General features: G+C 38.9%; 1 protein-coding gene and 1 long non-coding RNA gene across 12 annotated transcripts in view; one reads left to right on the top strand and one right to left on the bottom strand.

Moving 5' to 3' along the window:
- LOC145259156 (MBT domain-containing protein 1-like) overlaps positions 1-24720 on the bottom strand; it is a 498271-nt gene that overhangs the window by 357623 nt on the left and 115928 nt on the right. For 6 of the 11 annotated variants that reach the window (XM_080116872.1, XM_080116873.1, XM_080116879.1 and 3 more), the window contains exon 1: positions 9839-10374. The exons of 3 other annotated variants lie outside the window; for them this stretch is intronic. In XM_080116872.1, the coding sequence (XP_079972998.1) occupies positions 9839-9841 (3 nt within the window). In that variant the 5' untranslated portion in view covers positions 9842-10374. Of the gene's footprint in view, positions 1-9838; positions 10375-24720 lie in introns of those variants that run through there. 2 more of the 11 variants (XM_080116880.1, XM_080116883.1) reach the window with 1 other exon arrangement.
- On the top strand, positions 7535-10134 carry LOC145259160 (uncharacterized). Its single transcript, XR_013864133.1, has 2 exons — positions 7535-7705; positions 8732-10134. It is a non-coding gene; the product is annotated as an uncharacterized LOC145259160 (long non-coding RNA).

Here is a 24720-nt window from a genome sequence, read left to right as displayed (position 1 = left end):
CGTATGGGAGGAAGGAAAATATCACGTAGACTTACCGTGGTATCATGACAGGATCTCACTGGTAAACAGTAACTTTGTGACTTCCTTGAAGGTAATGGACAGAGTGGCAGAGTCCTTAGAAAGGAAGGGAATGTATAACGAGTACCTCCAAGTGTTTGAGGGTTATGAGGAATGTGGAATAGTGGAGCAGTTTTTTGTCCCGCCTGGGAAGTATGAAGATTATATTTGGGTTGGGTTCCACATAGACCCGTTATTAAGGAGAGAACTAGAGTGACGACAAAAATTTGTCACGTATTCCCTAAAACGTCGAGAGGGGATGTCAATGCCGCTGCCTACATAGGCGTGAACTTAGAACTTATCTACTAATTTATTGGATTTATTGCTGAGATTCAGGAAAAATAAATATGTCCTTGGTAATATAAGAAAGGCCTTCTTACAAATTCACCTTAAGTCAGAAGAGAATAAAAACATTTTGTTTTTATCCTTTAAAAAGGTGACAAATTGTGTACTTACAGGTACAAAATTATATTTGGGTTCAACGCTAGCCCTTTCATTCTGAACTTCATTTTGAAATTCCATGCAGAAAAATATGCAAAGGATGAAGCATCACATGCTATTTCCAACAATTTTTATGTGGATAATCTTGTCACTACCAGTTGTGACGGACAGTCCCTACTTGCTATTTTTATAATAATGTTCGTAGAGACTGTCAGAGGCAGGCTTCGATTTAAGATCCTGCAATTCCAACTCTTCTGAGATACAAGAAAAAATGTTCTCCCTTCCCTGCCTTTGAGAAGGTATTGGGTTACTTATATGATCCTGTTCGGGACACGTTCAAACTTTCTCCCACTTTAGTGGACCCCGAGGTTAATACCAAACGGAGGATTCTTTCGCAAATATCAGGAGTGTATGACCCTTTGTTTATGCCACTCCCCGTCACGATACAGGGGGAGATCATTGTCAGTTCGATCTGGAAAAGCAAGTTATTGTGGAATGAGCGGATACCCGAAGAACTCATTAAGCTGTGGCAAACCCATGCCAAGGACTTAAACGACTTGGGGAAGTTTGAATTTCCCAGGCGTGTCTTGTCAGAAAATCAGTCTGTCGAATTTATCTGTTTCTGTGACGCGTTGAAAAACGCGTATGGATTCACCGTATGCGAAACAGGGAGCGAATTGTTCTCTGTTGTTAGCAAAGGCCAGAGTGGCCCCAATTAAGGGAAGTCACTTCCCACATTGGAACTATTGGCCATGTATTTAGCTCTTAAAGTAGCCCCTCAAGTTTTGAGTGCTCTGGGGCCCCTTAATATTGATAATTTTTTCCTGATTTCTGATTCCCAAGTTGCCTTCTCATGGATCCTCAACAGTAAAGGATCCAAGAAAAATATATTCATTGAAAACAGGATCACAGAGATCAAAAAATTTTCAGAAGATATTAATATTAAATTTGGCATTCTACTGAAATTAAAAGGTTTCTTCATCGGAAAATCCGGCAGATCTTCGAACTAGAGGTATCAATACTTCTAAATTTTCCCAGTTATTAAATTTCTGGATGTGTGGCCCGGAATGGCTAAATAGAGATGGCATCGATTGGCCAATCTCATCCTTGCCTTGTCTAAACGAAACTAATAAAAAAATTGTATCATGTTTGTACTCTCAGGAGACACGTCCTTCTGAAAATACCTTCCCGTTGGATATTACAAAGTATTCCAGCTTATCTAAGGCAATCGGCGTCTTGGAAAAGGTGTTGAAATTTTATGATTTGTTGAGTCACCGTAGTGCTGACAATTTTAATAGGGCCAAATTATTGCTTTCCCTCTGGAATTAGGTTACTTGAAAGAACCATCCGGGAAAGTGCCTCCCCCTAGGGTTATTCCTTGATAAAGATGGGTTAATTAGAACCAGAGGTAGGATACAGAATTCTGATATTCTGCCCTTTGAGGTCGTTTCCCCTTTTATTTATCAACACTGGCAATTAAGGAAGCTCATCTTAACTGTTGCCACATGGGGGTTAATTCAACCCTCAGTAAGTTAAGGCTATCTGGAGTTTAGATCCCTCAGGGGAGACAAGCCATAAAAGCCTTTGTGCGTACTTGCACCGTATGTAAAAAAAATAAATGCTCTGCCTTGTAAGGCACCTGCAGGGTTGATATTACCTGCTCATAGGGTAAACTTTGTTCGCCCATTCAAACAAATCGGTGTGGATTTCACCGGTCAATTTTCTGTTAAGGTTGGAGTAAGTTAAAATGTACATATTACTCTTTACATGCATGAGCTTGCATGCAATTCACTTGGAATTATTGAGGATATGAGCACCCACTCTTTTATGCTGGCCTTTGTGAGGTTTACCAACTTATCTGGTATCAATTGGCAGTGTAATATGAAGTTAACTGAATTAAAATTATAAATTTGAATCTCAATTTGAATTTTCAAAAATAATCATAATTAGGTTAAAAAATTTAACTGAATAAAAAGAAAAAAATATTGTAATTATAAAACTGTCTGAGTTAAGACTTATGTTTATTGGATTAACTTGTTATTGGTTGTTTATCCAACCGTTTATTAATTAACTTGTATTAGGAAAAAAGTAATGATTATCTATTACCTTTTCCTCTCCTCCTTGGCAGTGTGTGAGAAATTCCATGGCCAACGCCATTTATAATTGCTGCACCTATTTTACCCTATGAGAATATACTATAGTGTTCGGCAAGATATATTTGATTATAGGAATTATTCCTATTTCTTCCTGAGACCACGAGGTCCTAAAATATGCCATGTTGGGCGACAACATTCCCGCCATGTTCAACCATGTACAACATGGATCCTTATTCCCCACAGAAGAATCATAACTACCGGCTCCATTGCAATGGATAGCAAATTCAGCCACTGTTTTTGCAAGGGACTTACCGTGAACCAAAGAACTTTTATTTACTGATACATCTTGAATAAAATTTGAGTTTTAAAAGGTATGGCTCTTGTTTGTGGAGTTTCATTTGCTATCTGCAGGGAGGAAATTGGGTGTGTAGAGAAGAAATTTCTTACAGTGGGTGTATTGTAACTATTCTGTACCTAACAACAGTTTGAATACATTGATTTAAATTTAAAGTGTTGTGTTAAAAAAAAAATCAGTTGCACTTGTGCGTTAAATGGTTTATTTTATTGATGTTTATTAAATTGACGTGAAAGTACAGAATAGTTACAATAAACACGCGATCCCGATAACATACGTGCAAAAGTACAATAAAATGATTTTTAATTCATTCATAATTGTGAAATTATTCAAAATTGAGGAAATAACGCTCAAGCGCAACTGATTTCTTTTTTAATAATTACACTACACTTTAAATTTAAATCAATGTATTCAAATGGTCCTTTGGAAAAGTGGTGAATGTTATCGTGCTATTTTTTTTTTTTTTTTTTTAAATAGTATTAAATTCAATAGTTAAATTCAAGTTTTATATCTTTTTATTTATTAAATTGTTAGGTGAAAGTACAGAATAGTTACAATACGCCCGCCAGCCCGGTAACATAAGTGCATAAGTATCAATAAAGTGATTTTTAATATCATATTCAGCTAAATCCGTAACAAGTAGGCACCGCCAAAACTGGGGGGTGGGGGGGGGGCAGGTAAGTACTTTTTGACGGACCATCTTTTTAAAAATCTACCAAAAATCAGGTAATTATCCGATCAATACGAAATTTTCAGCGATTATTAAGAGAAAAATGAACTTTATAACAGTGTACTTATTTTTCATAAACGATATTTATATTTTTTTTTTGCTTACAACCCCCCCCCCCCTTGTTTTGAGGGGGTACAAATATGCTTAAAATTATCATCTGAAACTGAACACAACATATTGTGTTGTTGTAAGGGACAGAATTATAGATTTAAAAAAAAAAAAAAAACATTGTTTGCATACCTTATTTTGACGTCTGAATATCAGAACTTCGATTGTGTTTAATTATCCCGCTTTTAAGTTTTGAAGTGTGAAATTCGGTGAATATGTCAAGTAAAATAATTAATTTAAGTTCAGCAAAACAAAAAAATTTTTTTAATATTTATACGAAAAAAAGCCATTTTAAAATCTTTGATGAATTAACAATTTTTTTTTAGCGAGCCGAATAATGCATGACCATTATTAAACAGGGCATGCTTTGAAGAATCGATACAAAAAAAATTCGATAAATATTGTGCCCTTTGTGTTAAAAATAGCATCATTTTTTCGATCCCGTTTGAAAACGTTTGCCGCTTTTCGACTACGGTGGTGGACCAAACGCGCTGAAATAATTTTTTTTTTATTCTGCTTTAAATTGCCCCCCCCCCCATTTTGGGGAGCCTGGCCCCCACACACATACACATTAAAAACCAAACTCATACAAATGGTCACCCATCTGATACTGGCCAGCCTCAGCAGCGTTAATAACACATTGAAATTTTCGTCACTGAAAAATAAGTTTTTGTTTTGCCTGTTTGGTCTTCCATAGTTTGCTTTTTATCAAATGAAAACGTAAACATTGTCGATCTAGACTCTAGATCGACGCGAAGTAACTGGTTGCCTATATGAATGTGGAATTATTTGAAATCCAGGTACTTATAATATTTTTGCATATTCTCATAGAAAATCATCCTAAATCTTAGTTAGACAACAAATAAATAAATTATTTCAAAAACTTTTTTTTTTTTTTTTTTTTTTTTAAATATTTATGTACGTTTTTGTGCAAGACAAAAAATGTCAATTGTTAACTTTTGGGGAAAATTTAACATTTCAAATTTAATTAAAAATAGTAAAAAAAGTTTTACATTATTCTGTTTTCTATATGATAAAATTCAGGGTTTTATCTTTCTGGAAAAAAAGTTACTCAGAAATAATGGATTTTAATAAATGTAATTTCGTTTTAAAAAACAACTTGATTTTTCGGCCATTTTTGGCGGTGCCTAGTAACAAGCTATATTTGAACGAATGGTTTATTTCATTGCTACACTAATCACGTGATTAAAGTTTAAGCAGACGAAACATTGGGAGTCAAAAGAGTACAGAGTTCCAAAAATTGTTTAAAAATATTAGATTTAATTTAAAAAATAAAATAAAAATAACTTGATTTTTTTTTGGGGGGGGGGGTTGTAATATATAAGTAAATACACGTCAATATTATATTTAAAGTAAATATTGAAAAGAAAAGTCGGAAACTGTTACGAAAAAGGGACGATAATCAGTCACTACGCTGTTCCACGTTTTCGATTTTCACAACAATGAGTTAAACAGTTACAAATTATCCGATTTGATTTTCTTAAAAAAAATAAATAAATGAATAAATGAAAAAATTAAAAAAATTTTTTGCTTTTTGATTTTAAAAACATTTTATTGTATGGTAAAAGTAATTTGTTTTTACTCGGTGACGCCAGAGAAACGCATTTCGTGGATTGTATCGTAAATAGTTTCTTAATGATTATCTGAAAATCAGTCACACAGGAAATTATAATACAAATGATGTTTAATACCAGGAAAAAATTCTAGCTGAGCACCGTTTATTGCAGACTTCGAATCAGTAGTTATTCTTGTTTGCCGAAAGTTAAAAGTTCGCTTCGCATTCAGAACTGAAAAAATGTTCAGTTCAAATTCGATAGAAGTACAATTGTTTTACCCCAAATACGTCATAAATGAGCAAGTAAATCAACACGACAAAACAAAACGATATTTCCTTTTAAAAAATCTTTTATGTTGCCAACAGTAACGCTTATCGCTTATGTGATAGCAAAGAAATGAAAAAAAAAAAATACCCATTTACTTATTTTTATTATGATCTTCACGAAAGTGAATAGTCATGAGAGAAGGAACCAAGCGATGATGATGGTTGTCTCCCTTAGATATGAGAAAGTGATTCAGTTCTTCCTCAATTCGAAAATTGAAATATTGAATTTCAAGTGAAAACCAATGGTATCTACTGAATTGTCATGTCGCAGTAATAAAAATATCCAAAAAATTAGGTCGACAATTACTAATTATTTTCAGTTTTCAGAAAATATTTACCCCCCCCCCACACACACACTTTCGTTACAATTAGAACTCTCCGGTACATTTAAAAAAAAAAAAAAAAAAAAAAATTCGCTAATTGTCTTCGAAAACTACTTCATTAATAATTTATTTTCTATCTTATCGTTTTTCTTAATTTTTGGAAATGTGCATTACTGCGACATAACAATTCAGTAAATAAATACCATTATTTCACTTGAAATTCAATATGGGGTTTGGGGTTTGTATTACTGTACAAAGATTCAAAAAGGTTGTCAAAAAAACATATAACAAATAAATGTTATCAAAGGCAAGATAAGTTACTTTTCTACCAAACTGGATATATTTTTCGTGTTTTTATTCAATGTAACAATATTCAGCTCGAAAACCATACAGTGTTTACCGATGTATTGGAAAGTTCAAGATGGCGCCTCCACTCCCTCTTTAACACGGTAAGTTTGGGAAAAGGTGTTATAAATAAAAAACTAGAAAAAAATACTATTAAAAACCCGCCGAATATATGTCAAGCTATGTCACGGTAACATATATTGAGCGAGTTTTTAACAGTATTTTAACCAGTTTTTTTATTTATAACACCTTTTCCCAAACTTACCGTGTTAAAGAGGGAGTCAGACGACATCTTGAATTTTCCAATACATCGGTAAACACTGTATGGTTTTCGAGCTGAATAAATATGTTACATTGAATAAAAACACGAAAAATATATCCAGTTTGGTAGAAAAGTAACTTATCTTGCCTTTGATAACATTTATTTGTTATATATTCGTTTTTTGACAACTTATTCGAATCTATGTGTACAGTAATACAAACCCGAAAATTCAAACACTATTTTAAACCAAATTAGATACCCGGTTAATATTAACAATTTTAAACTGAAGATAAAATTAGGTAGATGTACTTTTCATTAAATAAAAAACCTGGTATCTTTTCTATATTTGTGCTTAACTCCCTATATATATATAGAATCTATTCGTAATAAAACCACGTAGTAGTAATTACTCCCCATCCAGTCCAAAATAGTATGGGTTACCCCCACACAGAGGATTTCCACCTATCTTCTACGAGCGTTTAATGACGTTATATATAAGTATGACTTCTGATAAAAATTGCCTTAGAGATGGGTATACTTGTTTATAGATTAACAAGCACCATGTACTCATCTCCCCCATTTATTTTTTTTAAATATTTGATTAAGTCCTTAAAAACGCTATGTGATCCGAAAACAGATGATCATTTTACGATAAATTTATATGCGAAAGTGATCCCCCGATCTAAATATTGATTTGTGTGTGTGTGTGTGTGTGCGTGCGTGCGTGCGTGTGCGCGTTTTATTTCTTTTTACCGTCAACTTTTTAAAGCTATTTACCTGTAATATAAAAAGGGGGGGGGGAGTGTAGATCAACACTCGACTAAATCAACCGCTTCGGCTTCTCTAAAAACTAAGGGGTGAGAGCGAGGCGATTACGTACGAACACTCACCAAACCTTGACAGAACGAAGAAAATTTTTTTCTATTTTTTTTTTTTTTTTTTTTTTTTTTATGCAGAATACGGACCCTGCTGAAATAACATTATAATTTAGAAACCCATTCTTAACATCGGAAGAAGAGCCTTTTTTTTTTTTTTTTTTATCTATTCAATTTAATAAACAAAAGATACCGTCAAAAATGAAAGCAGTATCAGAATTTTTTGTGAAAATAGCGAATAATTCCACCCCATCTTTCCAAGCTTATAACTCCTCGAAAAATGCAATTCAAGCCCTAATTTTTTTTTTCAATTAAAGGAGCAAGGACCAAGATTTCATTAAAAAAAAAAAAAAAAAAAAAAAAAAAAACGCGTTTTTTTTTTAAAAAGGTTTTAAACTTCGGACTTTACAGGTAAAATTCGACGAGAACACGATGTCCGTTTTTTTTTAAATTTGAATATATTATGTATTGACCTTTTCTCTTCAATTTGTGAGTAAATAATTATGTACTTATCCGAGTCGAAATTAATTATTTTTAGACATTTACAAAATTGGAGGCGTGAATTATTCGACCCCCTGTCTTTCCAAGCTTATAACTCCTCGAAAAATGTAATTCAAGCCCTAATTTTTTTTTCAATTAAAGGAGCAAGGACCAAGGTTCCATTAAAAAAAAAAAAAAGAAAAAAGAAAAAACAAATAACGTGGTTTAAAAAAAGGTTTTAAACTTCAAACTTTACAGGTAAAATTCTACAAGAACACGATGTCCGTTTTTTTTTAAATTTGAATATATTATGTATTGACCTTTTCTCTTCAATTTGTGAGTAAATAATTATGTACTTATCCGAGACGAAATTAAGTATTTTCTTTGTAATAGACACTGGGGGGGGGGAACCGTGAATAAAAAAAAAAAAACGTTTGTCTAAAATATTATATTCGGTTTATTGGAAAGAACATAAAATTTCACATTGACCCTGAAAATATCGTAAAAATAGAATCAATAGAAAAATTTTGATAGATTTTTAAAATTTTAAAATTTAAAAATATTGAGTTTAAAAATTTAAAAATATTGAGTTCGGAAAATTCATTACTGTTTAAAAAAAAAAAAAAAATATTTTTATTACTTTTAAAACAACTGTAATAGTTTATTTTGGAAGTATAATCCATAAAGAAAATAAATAACCCACTTTTAACAGAGAAATTACGAGATTTTTATATTGTATTCGCAGTTTCGTGTTAGGGGTGTCAAAAATTCCTACAAAAATTCTGATACTGCTTTTGCATTTATGTTACCGTGATATTTTTTTTAATAGTATTTAAGTTTTACGATATCTTTATTAAATTTAAGGTGAAAGTACAGAATAGTTACAAAAGTTCCTTCTTTCCTCATGTTAAGAATGTCTTTCTAACTTATTTCTGCACGGTAACATAAGTACCCTTCTTGATGTACCAAAAGAAAAAAAACTAAGTCCTAATTTCAGTTTCTAAAAACAATGAACACTTGTAAGGATGCCTGCGTAGGGAGGCCGTTTCACCTACCTCTCCCATTAGTAACAGTGAATGCAATAACCCTGACATAAATGAGTTACAACTTGAACCTCGTACGTCAAGTTTATAGTCCTCCGCCACTTTATTTGTAGTAGCAATAGTAGTATTTGTTCACATTTTACAAGTAGTCGGATACTTGGTTGGTTATAAACACGTTGCAAGAGAATTTCTAAATAATTAAAATAGCGATAGTTTATTTTACTTTTTTTTCTAAAACGAAAATAAATTGACTAACATTAGATTTAGTGAAAGGCAAAAATTAAGAAAATAAAGACTAAGCAATATAATTAAAGTTAGGGAGAAAACATTGCATTAAATCTAATAGTTTTTTTTTGTTTTTGTTTTTTTTAATTCTGGGGTCTTAGAAACAATTTTGTTAGACTGTATTGACAGACAACTTGCATCCATTTATTTAAGCCAGTTTTATTTAGTTTTTGATTGGGGGGGGGGATAAACAGCCCACCCTCGAAAGCCGTTCTTAATATGGGGAGGTTGTATGTGTTTATACTACGGTGGGGCAGGTCATAAACGTACTTTTTTTTTTAAAGCAAAATAGAAAAGTAGTGCGTCTACAGAATTTAAACCGAGCCAAGCGTAAAATTTAGAGTAGGGTTCAAAAAAAAATAAAAAAAAGGAGAGGGTTCAGATTCTGTAGAAATACTATTTTTAGATGAATCAAAAAGACTTTAGCGAAAATAAACCCTGCAACTCAGTAGAGATGACATTAAGATGTCAAAAATAAAATCTAGTTAAAGAAATGTAAATAAAATATTTAGAATGTATAAAATAAAATATTTACCATTTTTCCGTTTGTTTTTTTTTTTTTTTTTTTTTCGTTCAATCAACAGGAGAAGAAAATATCCATCTGATTTGGTACGATTTTTGTTTATTTATTTTTCTCAATTTGTCTTCGATGAGGGGTTCGTCTCCACAGCAATTATTTTAGGAAAGCCATAGATTGCTTCTTATACTTATTTATTAGTACCAATAAATGATGAAAACCAACACAACCGTAACACCTTGAGATAAAAATAAACGGGATTCGACCATGTAATATTGACACTAGTATTTTTATCCGGGCAGCTTACATTGGAGCACAGATGGATGCAGCATCACTAGGTGCATACTAATGAAATAATGCATATCCAACGAGAGTCCAAATTGCAGCAACAGAATAGGCGCAATTGTTTTTTGGTTGTCGTTTGGTGTTAACTCCTTCTCCTTCCTTTTCTGGACAACAAGGAGTTCCAATAAAATGTACCTGCGCCATGACACAGGAGAGAGCTTGCATTTCCTTTAAACTCGGTCATTGTCGATCACGTACGGGAAACGGATAAGTTTATTTCTTTTTTTTAGCAATAATTTTATTCAAGTTCTATAGAAAATAAATTTAAATGCATGAATGTGGTTACAGGAAATGTTATTTTTAAAAAATATGTAAGTTTTTCGTTGAAGTTAATTTTTACGAACATTAATGATCTCTGACGGGGATTCACGAAAACTTATATTATTAATACACATAAAAACCGATTAAAAATTTAAACCTTGCATATAATGCTAAATTTTAATTATAATAAATCTTAAGTATGATACTGTTTTATAAAAAATTAATCTTGTTAATTCTAAGAATTTTGCATATGTATGTACTGATGTATTTTAATATTTAAATTATTGGTAGTGGTATTTGTACAGTTTTTTTTGGGGGGGGGCTGTTGTTTTGGGTTTTTTTTTAAATTAAATTTTTACAAGATATTTTATGCAGTATTAATAATTATATTTGACTTTACGAACAATTTATTATATTAGTTTTCAAGTTCGTTCAATTCCGCCTATTTTCGTTAATCTCCGAAATATATTAAAAATCATATGAAGCCTTACCAAAGAAAATAATGTGAGAAATTTATTAATTAATTTATACATTTTATTTAAAATTGCATTAAATACGTGCTATATTGATTTTTTTTTCCATAGGATTTTGTTTTTGCCGGGGATCGGGTATCCTCCTGGAGGCCAGTCATTACAGAAACTCCAGCAGAGAGTTTCTTTTTTTTTTTTTTTTTTAAGATTTTTACTGTCCCTTTAAGCGCAGTTGCACTTGGTTTACCTAGTATATACACCAGGTAGTTTTTTTTTTTTTTAAATTAAGCCAGCATTCTTACGAACAGCGACTTCAACTAAGGTTGCTACTTTCTTCCTTTTGTCCCATATCACAATGTCAGAGTTACTAGATTCGTTTTCTAGATAGGTTGTAGGAATTGCATAGGTGGTTTATGACTTACTTTCAACAGTGTGTAGGACATGTGGAGTGTGAGTCGGCATTCATCAATTCGTAGTACAAAATCTGTTGATATTAGAGATCATGGTTGCAGGTGCAGGGATATCTATAAGTCGAAAGTGGTAGAGTATCACTGAGACTGTTAAAAATAAATTTCATGGGATCTCTGACTTCTAGAGAGGTTCTACTGACTCACATGCACATCCATATAAATTTAAAAGGTATGAATAACTTTGAAAAAATAACATTCGAATAAGAACTCGAGATCGCTGTACTGGAATAAAATAACAAAACTCGTCACTTGGATTTTGTTTCGCAATTTACCAGCGATATCCGACATATCTCTGAGGGACAGAACACTGCGGCAGACGCCTTATCCCATCTCCCTATTAATTCTCTATCCTCACCTTCGGATATCGATTTACAACAAATGGCCTTAGACCAGCAAAGTCTGGACACGTTGGATCTGTTGTCACCTGAATTTGCAACTTGCAAATTCGCATATCTGCCCGTGCCTACTTCGGACACGCAGATCATATGTGACACTTCAACAGATTCACCTAGACCGTTTGTTCCTATGACTCATCGTAGAGCTGTCTTTGATACACTACACAATCTGGCACAACCCAGATGCAAAGCCACAGTGAAGCTGATTACAGCTAGATTTTTCTGGCCTAATATGAGGTGTGACATCACTGCCTGGACACATTCCTGCGTTTCCTGTCAGAAGTCAAAGGTGCACAACCATATCCGTACACCCCTGGGAACATTCAGCACCCCAGAGGCTAAGTTCAGCCATGTTCACATCGATCTGGTTGGACTATGGCCAGTCAGCCAGGGATTTACTTATTTCCTGACCTGTATAGATCGTTTCACACAGTGGCCTGAAACTATTCCCCTAAAGGTCATTTCGGCTGAATCTGTAGCGCGAGCCCTTATATCGGGCTGGATATCGCGCAATGGAGTCCCCACAACAATTACTACAGACCGTCGAGCACAGTTTGAATCCTACCTGTTCCAGGAACTTTCCAGGATTTTAGGGATCAAACGTATTTGAACAACAAGCTATCACCTAGCTTTGAACGGGATGATAGAACGCGTCCATCAACAATTGAAAGCTGCCTTACGCGCTTACCCTGACCAACAGCGATGGAGCGAATACATACCTGTTGTCCTTCTTGGCTGTCGTGCAGCTATCAAAGAGGACCTGGGATACTCTTCAGTCGAATTTGTCTATGGAGTACCTCTATTGCTGCCAGGTCAGATGCTCATCCCGATAGAACTAGGATTGTCAGATCCAGCTCTGTTTATAAACAGACTGCAAGCTTACATTAGTAAGCTCCCACCCATGAAACCTAGGGAACAGACCATAAAATCTTCGGTCCCCAAAGGCATTTCTTCATGAACACACATGTTTCTTAGAAGAGAGAAGAGACAGTGTGAAAGCCCCTCTAACACCGCCTTATACTGGTCCTTATCGCGTGTTATCATGCACTTCTAAACTTTTCACCCTGAATACTAGTGGCAAAAAGTTGACAGAGTGAAAAGAGCTTTTCTTGACTCAGAAACACAAGACACACATATCCCACCTACACTCACACAGCATACACCTGAAGTAAATACTGAAAATGACAACTATGTCACTACTACACATAATGGCCGCCATGTAAATTGGCCCAAAAAAGTATGCAAAACTGTATGTTTAAAACCCTGTAAATTCAGTTTATTTAAAAAAAAAAAAAAAAGGAAATTTTAGCTGGAATTTTCTATTCTCATTACCCCTTTATATATTCGTTCTTTGGCAATATAAACTTCCAGACATTACGTTGCCTTGTGTTCTGTATTTTTCTAAAGACTGCAACCTTTTTATTTTTCTTCATTGGCTTTTCGCCTAAGCGGGGGTGATGTAGCAGTTAACCAACTACTTACTATAATCGGATCAATGCCCAGTGCCAAAGTGCTTTGGCCACATTGACCAATCGCTTGGCAGGGCACATTAATTTGAGCTGTCCCCTTAAGGACTAATTTTAGCCCTTTGGGATCTCAGCTGCGATCGCCAGAGAGACACCAGCAAGCGACCTATACAGACCTCTCTCACTCACCCCTCCCACTGCTACTTGTTGACGACTGCAGTTTGATGGCAGATGACACCTTCAAACAGACATTTACACTTTCTTTCTTGCTCTCCAGTTTGAGATACAATCTCGCCTTTTTTAAATAAACCCTTTATTATTGTTTTGTTAAAAGCAATGCCGTTTGGCCTTGTGTTTATTATAGTAGTAATTATTAAGAAATGCACAACATTTCCTTCCTATAATTTTATGTCCCACAAATTATGATGATGTTTATTCGTAGAACTGCATTCTAGACTGGACTGACTGATTTGATTTATGCATGCAAAAACTTATATTGGAGAGTTCAAGAACATTCCAGACTATTTGTTGTATTACTGCGTGTGAAGCGTAATATAGTTCCTTTTATCACATGTGTGCAGATGGGCAAATTACTTGCACATACTTCATATGCGTGCATGTTGAAAACGGTGATTGCTTTAAGAATGTCTCTGTTGCAGATTTGTTCTGCCCATATATAGCGGATGCTACATTACTCCCCTCCTAGACGAGAAGTCGATATAAGAAGGAATAAAATATTGCAAGTTGATGGCAGTATGAAGGAAAAGTGACGTCATCAATTTTTGAGTTGCATGGTTGCATGGGTTTGATGAATTGCGTAATTTCGAAAGAAATTAGCTGCATGTGTTTGCGAAGTGCCTTATGGACATTCATATCCATTTAGAGTATACCGTAGGTGACAGCAGAATGTCGTAGGTCATTTGTCATTTGTGGGAACATGCCTACCGGATGCTAACGTCTCCAGCATAAGAGACAAAATAAAAAATCTTCGTTTGCACATGGCTCCACGCATCGCTTCCGGTTGGAAAAAGAAAAATAAGAAACCATAAAAAGAATTATGAACCAATGGCAGAGCTCCCCGCCGAAAATAAAGGCCTAAATTATCACAGCCGCTGGGAGCCGGTTTACGACTATAAAAGGAAGGGACCAGAAAGAAAAGAAAGAGATTCGCCTAGCTGCGTCAATGAACGCACGGACAGTCTTCCACCAGACCTAAAGAGATGAAGAAGAAGAAGAAGAAATAAGGCACCAGTGAACTGAAGCCAACTCCGCTCTCACGTTATGAGCCGAGACGCCTTCAATTCTAACAATGCTTATCTTACACAAACCAAAGAAGAAAAAGAAGAAAAACACAGGAGGCAAAGACGCCGCGCTGCTAGGTTGATAAATGTAGTCGCCGCTCAAGTTAAAAGCCTGACACATATCACCGAAGTAGCACGACCAGCCGCCCACTTACCACCCCCGTCGTCTGAAAAGATAAGTACGCTTTGTTTAATTATACTACCCTACTCAAGTTCATTCCGTATCAATGCATACACACGCTGGACTACCATTCTCAATTTTCCTACAACATTTATTTCTCTTCCCACGCACGAACAAACAATAGTGACCCGAACTTGAGATGAAAACACATTTCCTATTCTTGCTACAACACTAGTCCTGCAACGAGCATTGGTCACATACGCTCGGACATATCATAACTAAAACATTCATTTCTTTCACAGCAAATAAACCACGTTTATCTTATCCATTAATTGAGTCTTTGTTTCCTTCAATTCCTCATTCGTTTCATTATTCTCTTGTAATGGGATTGGGGTATTTATATATCCTAGTCCCCTACACATTCCTGTGGTTTGGCTGCGATCTGTTGGAAGATTGGTGTTGGCGTTATTGATGACTGGAATGACATTAATATGAATGCATGTGGTGTATTGGCATTGCATAAGAATGCGATGTACTTGTAAGAAACTCCCTTATGCATGCATGAAAATGTATCAGGATTGCTTAAAAATCTGATGTGCCTGTAATAAGCTCGTTCCGAAGGTGTCGAGTGTGATTGGCCCTGGGGGGGGGGGGCGTTATTAATTTCCGCATGTGTAAAAAATGGCAGTATCTCCATTGTGCATACGATTAGTGAATCTCTTGACAAAGGCTTCCTTTCTAGGGCAATTGCTCTTGACATATCGAAGGCCTTCGATAAGGTATGGCATAAGGGCCTACTTCACAAGATTTCCAGCTACGGTATCACTGGAAATGTTTCCTCAATCATTAAATCATTTCTCTCTGATGGAGTAATGGTTGATGGGCAGAAATCAGATGCCCACAATATTAATGCTGGTCCATCCTGGGCCCAACTCTCTTCCTAACCTACATCAATGATCTCCCAAAACACATACTTAAATCATTCTTGACATCTATGCTGATGACACGACCATCTATGGCAACACATCAAAGGCCGTAAATGACAAGGTTCTCTCTAATTCTCTCTCTTCTGATCTTGAGCGCATGGTACAGTGGGGGAAGAGGTGGCTGGTTATTTTTAATGCATCCAAAACCAAGCTTCTATCTTACATCATCAATGATCCCCACCTGGCATCAATTGAAATGGATGGCTCTCGTCTTGGGGAGGCTCCATATTTTGACAAGCTTTTGGATTTGACCTTTACTCCTGATCTGAAATGGAACACGTACATCAGGTCTGTTGCCAAGGATGCTGGGAAAATGGTGGGATCCTTCTACCGCTCCAGAAGATATCTCACTACTAATGCAATTCTCCATCTGTATAAAAGTCAAGTACGTCCAAAGATGGAGTACTGCTGCCACATCTGGGCAGGAGCTGCTAAAACCAGCCTACCCTGCCTTGACAGAGTACAAAATAGACTTCGTAGCTTAGTGGGGGATGCCCTTTTCTCTACCCTGCAACCTCTCTCCCACAGAAGAGACGTTGCGAGCTTGTCTTTGTTTTATCGTTATTTCCATGGCAAGTGCTCATCTGAGCTCCAATCTCTGGTCCACCCTCGCCAATCTTTCCCAAGAAACACCCATCTGGCTGAAACTACTGTCAATAATTTTCCTCACTCTTTATCTGTGCCTAAATCCAAACGTAGATTCCATGAGCAGAGCTTTTTCTGAGAAGTGCACGACTGTGGAATTCTTTTCCGTTTGCCTGTTTCCTACCTGACTACAAGTTGGATGTCTTCAAGTCCAACATAAACAAATTGCTGACAAACCGCCCTCTTAAGTAAGACACGCTATCAAATCTCCAATACTAATGATTACTACAATACTATCTCATTGATTACTGTACACACAATAATCCTTATCCCTGAGTGGCCTCCAGGCCTTGATAAGTGGTGACCTCCATGTAAAAAAAAAAAAAATTAAAAAAATGTGTAGCCATGGTTTGGCATAAGAGCATTTGTCTGCGTTGTATCGTGAGCTCCAAGCATGCTCCATTGCATTAAATAGGCATTGATAATCACCGCTAGCAACGATGTTGATAAAATCCTGTTGGTTGGCGGGTTTTCCAATGTGCCAACTTCAGGACCGTTAATCCGTAGCAAGTTCATGTTTTTTGTGCAAATTGGCTGTCATCGGAGTTCAATTTGTAGGGAAATTGTGTTGTTTAATTTTCGATTTTTGAGCGATTATTAACAAAAATCGGTAATTTTATTGAGACCAGTGTTGGTATTGAAGTTGAAGTCCAATCTAAACAAATTCAAAGTCAATGTGCAAGTCCAATGTAAACCAATTCAAAGTCCAAAGTGCAAGTCCAATGTAAACCAATTCAAAGTCCAATGACAGGAAAGCGGTTCGATCAGTACACACACAGACACGGTGACACGCCACTAACACGATCCAGCGTACACAATTACCAACCGGCCGTTCTTTCCTCCCGCCTTGCCTTCCAAAACGACCTGAATTTATAGTTGTCGAAGACCAACTGATTTGCATATATGCACGAGATTTTGCGAGAGTTTCCGAGATCATACCATTACAAAACGCCGTCGGCACCATCTTGGAATTCTTTTCTTATCCTCGCTCCGCAGCAATGACAAAGCACACATGCACACCTAGGTCGTTTGAACGGTAAGCCCTCATTTTCACAGCTTTTGCCACACTCCCCTTATATCATTATCACAGGGGGGCAGGGAGGCGGCGACCTCCTTCTTCGGGTGCTTCTACAGAGGGGCAGACAGGGAGCCTAATCTTCAGTTGAGCTCCCGTCCGCGGTCTGGGGATCAGTGAACTGGAGGCTGATAATTTCAGTGCTGTCGTCGTCCGATGAAGCCGGCGTATACCAGAATGATGGTTCACAGGTCATGGAACTCGTTTCACTTTCGTCACCGAGCGGTGGCTGCGCTTGTGATGCCGATCGCAAGTCCCTGACATGTCGGGGCCCCTCATCAATCCACACGGCTTGCGGGCTGATCACCTCGGTAACATGCCTGGTTCCATAGTGCGTCTCCCACTTTGATACTATCTCGTGTCGCCTCTGGCTCGGGTAGAGGGCTGGCCTCTAACCCTTTCACCCTGACATTGTACCGGTGCAGTACCTCAGCCGGCATGGTAGAGGGCGAGACATCGTCTTTAGGGGTGACGTTGTACCAGTATAGTGCTTCAGGCACTGTACACCCCTTCCTAGCTGCAATGGTCTTGATGGCCCGGTGGTTCCATTCCACGATCCCATTCCCGCTAGGCACATGGACGCACCGAAATCGTAGTCGTACACCCCAGCCGTCTGTGAACTGCTTGAACTGCCTGCTAGCAAAAGCGGTGCCGTTGTCAGTCAGTATTTCGGAAGGAGGGCCACGCTCAAGGAAGACACTTTCCAGTTCCTGGACAACAGCGGCCGCATGCTGTCAGTGAAGTGGCCGCCACAATGCAAACCTAGCCGGTCCACAGTCAATCATTGTCAAAAAATCCCCGCTGTTGTGGTGGGTCACGTCCACCGCGAGCCTGTCTCAATTGTTCTTTACGCTCAGTTTTCCCTTCTTCCACCGGGCAGGCGCCGGATCGATCGACTTGCAGGTTTCACAACTCCTCACCACTGATTCTACCTCCTTCCTTGACACACAGGGGTCGACCAGTCTAGCGAAGTAGAGAGTTCGGTTTGCCCACTCTGGCAATGGACGTCAGCAACATGATCTGGTTTGAATCGACGTCCCACCGCGGCGCAGTTCACAGGTGCCGGTTCTTCCATTTCTTTCGGCAGATCCAGCCAATGGCGCGGCACTCTGGTCAGCTGATCCATGCGATTCTGACAGGACTGTACTAGCGTCACATCCATGACCAGGTTGTATTCCTTGATGGTTTCGGTTAGGGTAGCAAGCCGCCTCTGTATGAGCATTTCGCTTGATGCTTTCGTCGCCAATCGTGCCTTTCCACTCAAGGCATCGGTCGTCCACCAATACACACATGTGGAGTCTGTAACGACGTGCAGGACTCTGGCCTGCCACTGTAGCACCAGGTTGACCCCCTTCACTGTGGCATCGAGTTCAGCCAGGTTGATGTACCTGGCATCATTTTCTGGCCGAACCCAGCAGGCATCTTCCATGATAGATCCGTTAACTGCCAGAGCAACACCAAGGGCGAGCGAGCTGGCGTCCACCCAAACCGTAAACTCACTCCCGTCGACGCACCATTTCCCTCGCACCGGATCGTCCTCGGAGACTCTGGCCATAGTCTCTTCTAGCATTTTCCGCAGGGCGGGGTCGCGCAGCTCATCGTCCCACCCGGTTGACATGGAAGTCGCTCATCGCTTTATGGCCGCCACCGCCACCCGGAGCCACCCACACACGGGGAAGTGGCCCACAGTGTCACACAGATGGAGAAGACGCACCAATGTGTAACGCTAGTTGGGACTTCCGGGATGTCACCACCTCTTCCCAAGTGGAGTCCGTCTGCGCTGCCGCTCACGTGCAAGCCAAGCACCTTCATTCCATCTCGCAGTCGCTCCGGCTCCTTGCACGTTAGCCCGAAGCTTTCGAAGTGTTCTTTAATCTTCTGTGCAGGCATGAGGCTCTCTTTTATGTAGATGCCATCGTTATATGACGATGTCGCTTGTTGCACGGCTTCGTCCTGATGGCGGATCGCCTGCATGATTGCCGTCATGATGTTGGTTCATGTTGATGTTCAGGCCGAACCCTAGCCTCGTCAAGCAATAACGTGTCCCTTTAATCTTAACCGTCTGGTATGACCACAGCGATTTTTCGACACGTATCTGCAAGTAAGCTCTTCGCAAATCCAATATTCCTGCGTACGCCCCTTGTTGCCGCCACTCTCTCAGTTTGTGTGCACAGACGTCTGCACCCGCCGTGTGTGGGTCAACGTGCTCGTTGAGTTCCCGGTAGTCCATGACAGGTCGGACTTTTTGTTTGTTCTCCTGCCTGATAGCCATCAGGGGAATCAACCCCTTTCAGGGCCCAAGTTCGTCTTCTGGGTACGGGATCAGCCAGCCATTGTCCTTCCAAACCAGGAACTCTGCCTCGTACTGCCCCCTAAGATGTGCGGGAGGGGGATACTCTGCCAGCCGATTCCGCAGGGACACTGGTGGCTGGTCACCCGACCACTTCCAGGACACAGTCCAGGCGTTCGTGCCCCTGTCGTATTTTGCGTGGAAGTCGGGTTCATCAAAAGTGATGGCTGCGCAGACCGGTGTCTCAAGTTGGGAGAACCTTACATCACCGGCGCCGTTTATGGTGATTCTGCCCAGCCGTGTAATGGAATCTATTCCAAGAAGAAGGTCGTACCCCAGTAGTTCCCCGTCGACCACCAACGCCTTCACAGCCACCGGGCCGCCACTGCCAATGCTTACGTAGACCTCGTTCATCCCACTACACATCAGCGAACCTCTGCCAGCGGTTAGTACTGGGACCTTCCGCTCTTTCCATGCGGTGCAACATCCCTTGCGTATCAGGGTTTGGGGGCACCCAGTATCAACCAGCGCTGAGCGTTTGCGCCCATCAACATTCACGATTACTTCAGGGAGCGCCTTGTTCACAGCCGCTTTGGGGAGGGTGCTGGTGCCGCGGCTTCCTCCCCCTGCTCGTTTCCCGGACACACCCGAGCTAAATGGCCTGGCTTGCCGCAACGGTAACAACGCACCCGCTTCCGTGCTCCATAATCCGGGGCGCGCTTTGCGTCACTTCTACAATCCCTGGCGAAGTGGTTGGGGCCGCCACATTTATAGCATCGTCGGCCCTCTACAGGCGATTCCAATGCCTCAACTACCGCCAAGACTAGCTCCTCCTCGTCCTTCATGATGTTTCGGGCTCTAGCCAATAGCTCCTCTAATTCAAGCTCATTGAGCCTTGATGACGCCCGCAGCAGTCGACTGGTGCTTTCCAGGAGCCCAGACAGGAAGGCGCATGCCAGTATACGGTCGCTTGCACCCCCCGAAGGAGGCGGCAAGCTTCTTCAGGTCGGCCAGATAGACATCCACCGTCTCCCCTGGCCCAAGCCGTTGTCCAGAAAATTGCCACCAGGCAACAAAAGGGTCCGCTCCAAATGCTCCGTACAATGCCTCTTTAATTTGTTCCATAGTCGCGTCATCCCTGAGCTGCTGATACACAGCATGGTGAGCCTAAGCAGGATGACTATAGCTGGGTCCTTTATCTTGCACAACCAGCAAACGCGTTCGGCTTTCTCTAGCCATTCGACCACCGAAGGTCCGTCTGGGGAGCCGTCAAATTCTGGGATCAATTTCAGGTCGAACTTGTCCATACTGGAGATATTTGCTGAAATAGCTTGAAGTTGAAGTCCAATCTAAACAAATTAAAAGTCCAATGTGCAAGTCCAATGTAAACCAATTCAAAGTCCAATGTGCAAGGGACAGGAAACGGTTCGATCAGTACACACACAGACACGGTGACATGCCACCAACACGATCCAGCGTACACAATTACCAACCGGACGTTCTTTCCTCCTGCCTTGACTTCCAAAACGACCTGAATTTATAGTTGTCGAAGACCAACTGATTTGCATATATGCATGAGATTTTTCGAGAGTTTCCGTTTACAAAACGCCGTCGGCGCCATCTTGGAATTCTTTTCTTATCCTAGCTTCGCAGCGATGACAAAGCACACATGCACACCTAGGTCGTTTGAACGGTAAGCCCTCATTTTCACAGCTTTTGCCATAGTTATTTCATAAGGAAGTTCGTAGATGTGTGTGTCATTGATTTACTGACATTGTGTTAGATGATTGGAAAAGTAATATTCAGTTTCATTCGTTCTTTTCTTTTTTCAGTTGAGAAAACAACGAATAGTGGCATCCATCCAAAAAGGTGGGACTTTAACCAGTGCAAGCACAATCGCCTTTGCTGACATTGTGGTGTTTTCCATTTTTGTGTGCACCAGTGTTCTGCTCTGTCACTATCATTCAGTAATTTCTTGATCGCAGTACGTATACTGCAGAAGTTATGATTCACTGAATTCCGGCATTGTTATTTATTCAATAACAGTAATGAAATAAACAGTCATGTTGTGCCCGAGTAGTCCTCAGTTTCTGGATTTGAAGAGGATTTGCGCGCGGCTAAAATGTGCAATCATATTTTATCAGAGTGTCCATCAAATTCTGAATTCACGAGGGTCACCAGTGTAATATATGTGCAGAAGTTGTGTTACTTTCCGTCATAGGGGTTATCAGTCTAGGATATGGGAGGGGGGGGGGGTCGGCATTCATCAATTCGTAGTCAAAATCCGTTGATATTAGAGATCATAGTTTGCAGGTGCAGGGATATCTATAAGTCAAAAATGGTAGAGTATCAAAAGTAAATTTCACGGGATCTCTGACTTCTAGAAAGGTTCTACTGACTCACATCCACATCCATATAAATTTAAAAGGTACAAATAACTTCGAAAAAATAATATTCAAATAAGAACTCGAGATCACTGTACTGGAATAAAATAACATTTATTAGCCTGTTTAAGAAAAGGTAAATCAAATCATTTCAACATCAAGGTTTTTGCAACTAGTGTTCATTAGACAGTCTTTGCTAATGTGTGTTTCAAGTTAACTTAAATTTCCTCATTTCAGTTTACATTTTGAAATCGGCCGTGTTTTTGTTGAGATAAGTGTTTTCAATTTTAATCATACTTTTTATTTTTAGATTCAAATATTAATAACTCCATTTTATTTCAGTATTTAATTTATGTAACTTTCGGAAGAACCCCCCCCCCCCCATACGCTTTTCTTTTTTATCGTAAATTTCTTATAACGTGACTAGCTAAAGTTCAGAATAAAATCACGCTTTCTTTTAACGGTTAATTTAAAAAAAAAAAAATCTTTTTGAACGCTGTTAACTTAAATTTCCTCATTTCAGTTTACATTTTGGAATCAGCCGTGTTTTTGTTGAGATAAGTGTTTTCAATTTTAATCATACTTTTTATTTTTAAATTCAAATATTAATAACTCCATTTTATTTCAGTATTTAATTTATGTATTTCTGTTTTATTAAATGCTAGCTTTTTTTCTCGTCCATAAATGTTTATTTATCTACCAAGTTGATTGCAAAAATAGATTACGAATTTGTACTCATTCTTAGTTCGTGAGAGGGGAATCTATCACCATACTTTCCCTTAAACACGTCCGTTGGACTTTTAATAGTTTTTTTTTTTTAATTTTTTTTTTGTTTTTTAATGGAGAGTAGAAAACGCATTGTGGATGCGTTATCGGCAGCTCCTGTTACTCTCGCTTCTTCTTATTTGTCCCTCAATCCTCATTTTTTAATGAGTGATTTTTCTGACAAAGGGAGAAGAAAAAGCTGTTTTTCTAGGTTGGCAGTATTTTGCGCGAACAGTTGGCAGAGATGGCGGAAATTTTCTGTTTCTATGTCTATCCTTGTAGCCATGTCACTAGTAAGGGTGCTGGAGGTAAACGTTTTGTCTGAGCTGACGTTATCCGCCTGATAGCCAGGGACCCGAACCTTGGATTAACCACCAAGGAGGCTGTCCTATCAGCAGTTGCAAAGTACTGGAGCTGCTGTATTGCCATTTGGTGAATGGATTCTGGACCATGCAGTAGCTTCTGGTGGGGCCTCTCGATGCCATACTAGTGGGTAATTGTTACGGCTTTACCTTATCATTAGCTACAAATAAAAAAAAAAATTCTTTGTTTCTTTTTCTCTCTTAATTTCCCCTCTCTGTCCTGCTCTAAGTAAATCTGACGACCTAGTCCACAAATTCCAAAAATTCATCATGACAAGTTTCAAGAAAAAATACACGATTAAACCCGGTTCTCCAACTTCCAACGTAGACCCCTACTACCATGTCTCCTTCTCCAACATCAGGGGTCTACGTTCTAACCTTCCAGAGGTTGAAACCCAATTACAGGAGACTAAACCAGACCTTTTATTTTTAAGTGAAGCTGGCATTGGACAGGCTATTTCCCTAGAAGAGTTCGCAATTAAAGGATACTCTAACTTAACTTCTAAATCTGACCCCCAAGATCGCCATGGGCATGGAATATGTGCCTATATTAGGGATAACTTTCCATGTGGTAGGGACATCTCCCAGGGAGATCCTAACTTACCCTATATGTGCTTCCGGGTTGCTTTAGCTCACACTACGGCATTTATATTTACTCTTTATCGCCCCCATAACAGCGGAGTTACTATCTTTCAAAGCATATCTAAGAAAATTGACCAAGTCTTATCTGCTTATCCTTCAGCTAACATTCACGTATGTGGTGACTTCAATGTTCACAACATCGAATGGTTGACCCACTCTAACAAGACCGATGATGAGGGAAGGTTCTGTCATGATTTCTCCATTGCCTATGACCTCACCCAGATTGTTCAGGAACCCACCTGTGTGCCCGACAATGATGGCCAGTATGCGAGCCTACTAGACCTTTTTCTCACAACTTGCCCTGAACTATGTTCAGTTTCTGTTCTGTCTCCTCTTGGCTCTTCTGACCACTCTGTTGTATCAATTAAGATAAAAATGAAATGTAATAAGTCCCCAGACGTACCTCTCCATCGTACAGTATATCGATATGCTAAGGCTGACTGGGATAGCTTCAGCACATTTATATCTGATCTACCTCTGCATTCCATGTTTAAAAAGGATGTGTCCTCTATAGTATTAGACCTGACGGAATGGTTAATTGTAGGTATTGACCGTTTCATAACTTCGAAAAAGTTTCAGCAAAAACCTAACAGGCAGCCATGGTTCTCTCCAGAATGTGCTGCTGCCATTGCGCACAGAAATCACTTTTTCCACTGTTTCCAACGTAATAGATGTATGAAAACTAAAGGCGCTTTCAGGACTGCCAGCAACCATTGTAAGAAAGTAATAAAGAATGCAAGAGAGTTGTATGCTCAATCTGTTAAGTCCAAAGTAGCTGAGCAGCGGCTTGGTTCCCACCAGTTTTGGCAAATAGCAAACAGAATCATGAACAGAAGCGTGTGCTCCATCCCAACTATTATCAATGGACCTGAGGTAATCTCGTCAGCATCAGACAAAGCCAAACTCTTTGTCAAGAACTTCG

Source organism: Euprymna scolopes, chromosome 34 (assembly GCF_053919585.1).
Source record: "Euprymna scolopes isolate OS-2025 chromosome 34, ASM5391958v1, whole genome shotgun sequence".
Classification (NCBI taxonomy): Eukaryota; Metazoa; Mollusca; class Cephalopoda; order Sepiida; family Sepiolidae; genus Euprymna; species Euprymna scolopes.
Note: the sequence above shows the minus strand (reverse complement) of the source record. Positions and strands in the feature narration are given on the sequence as shown.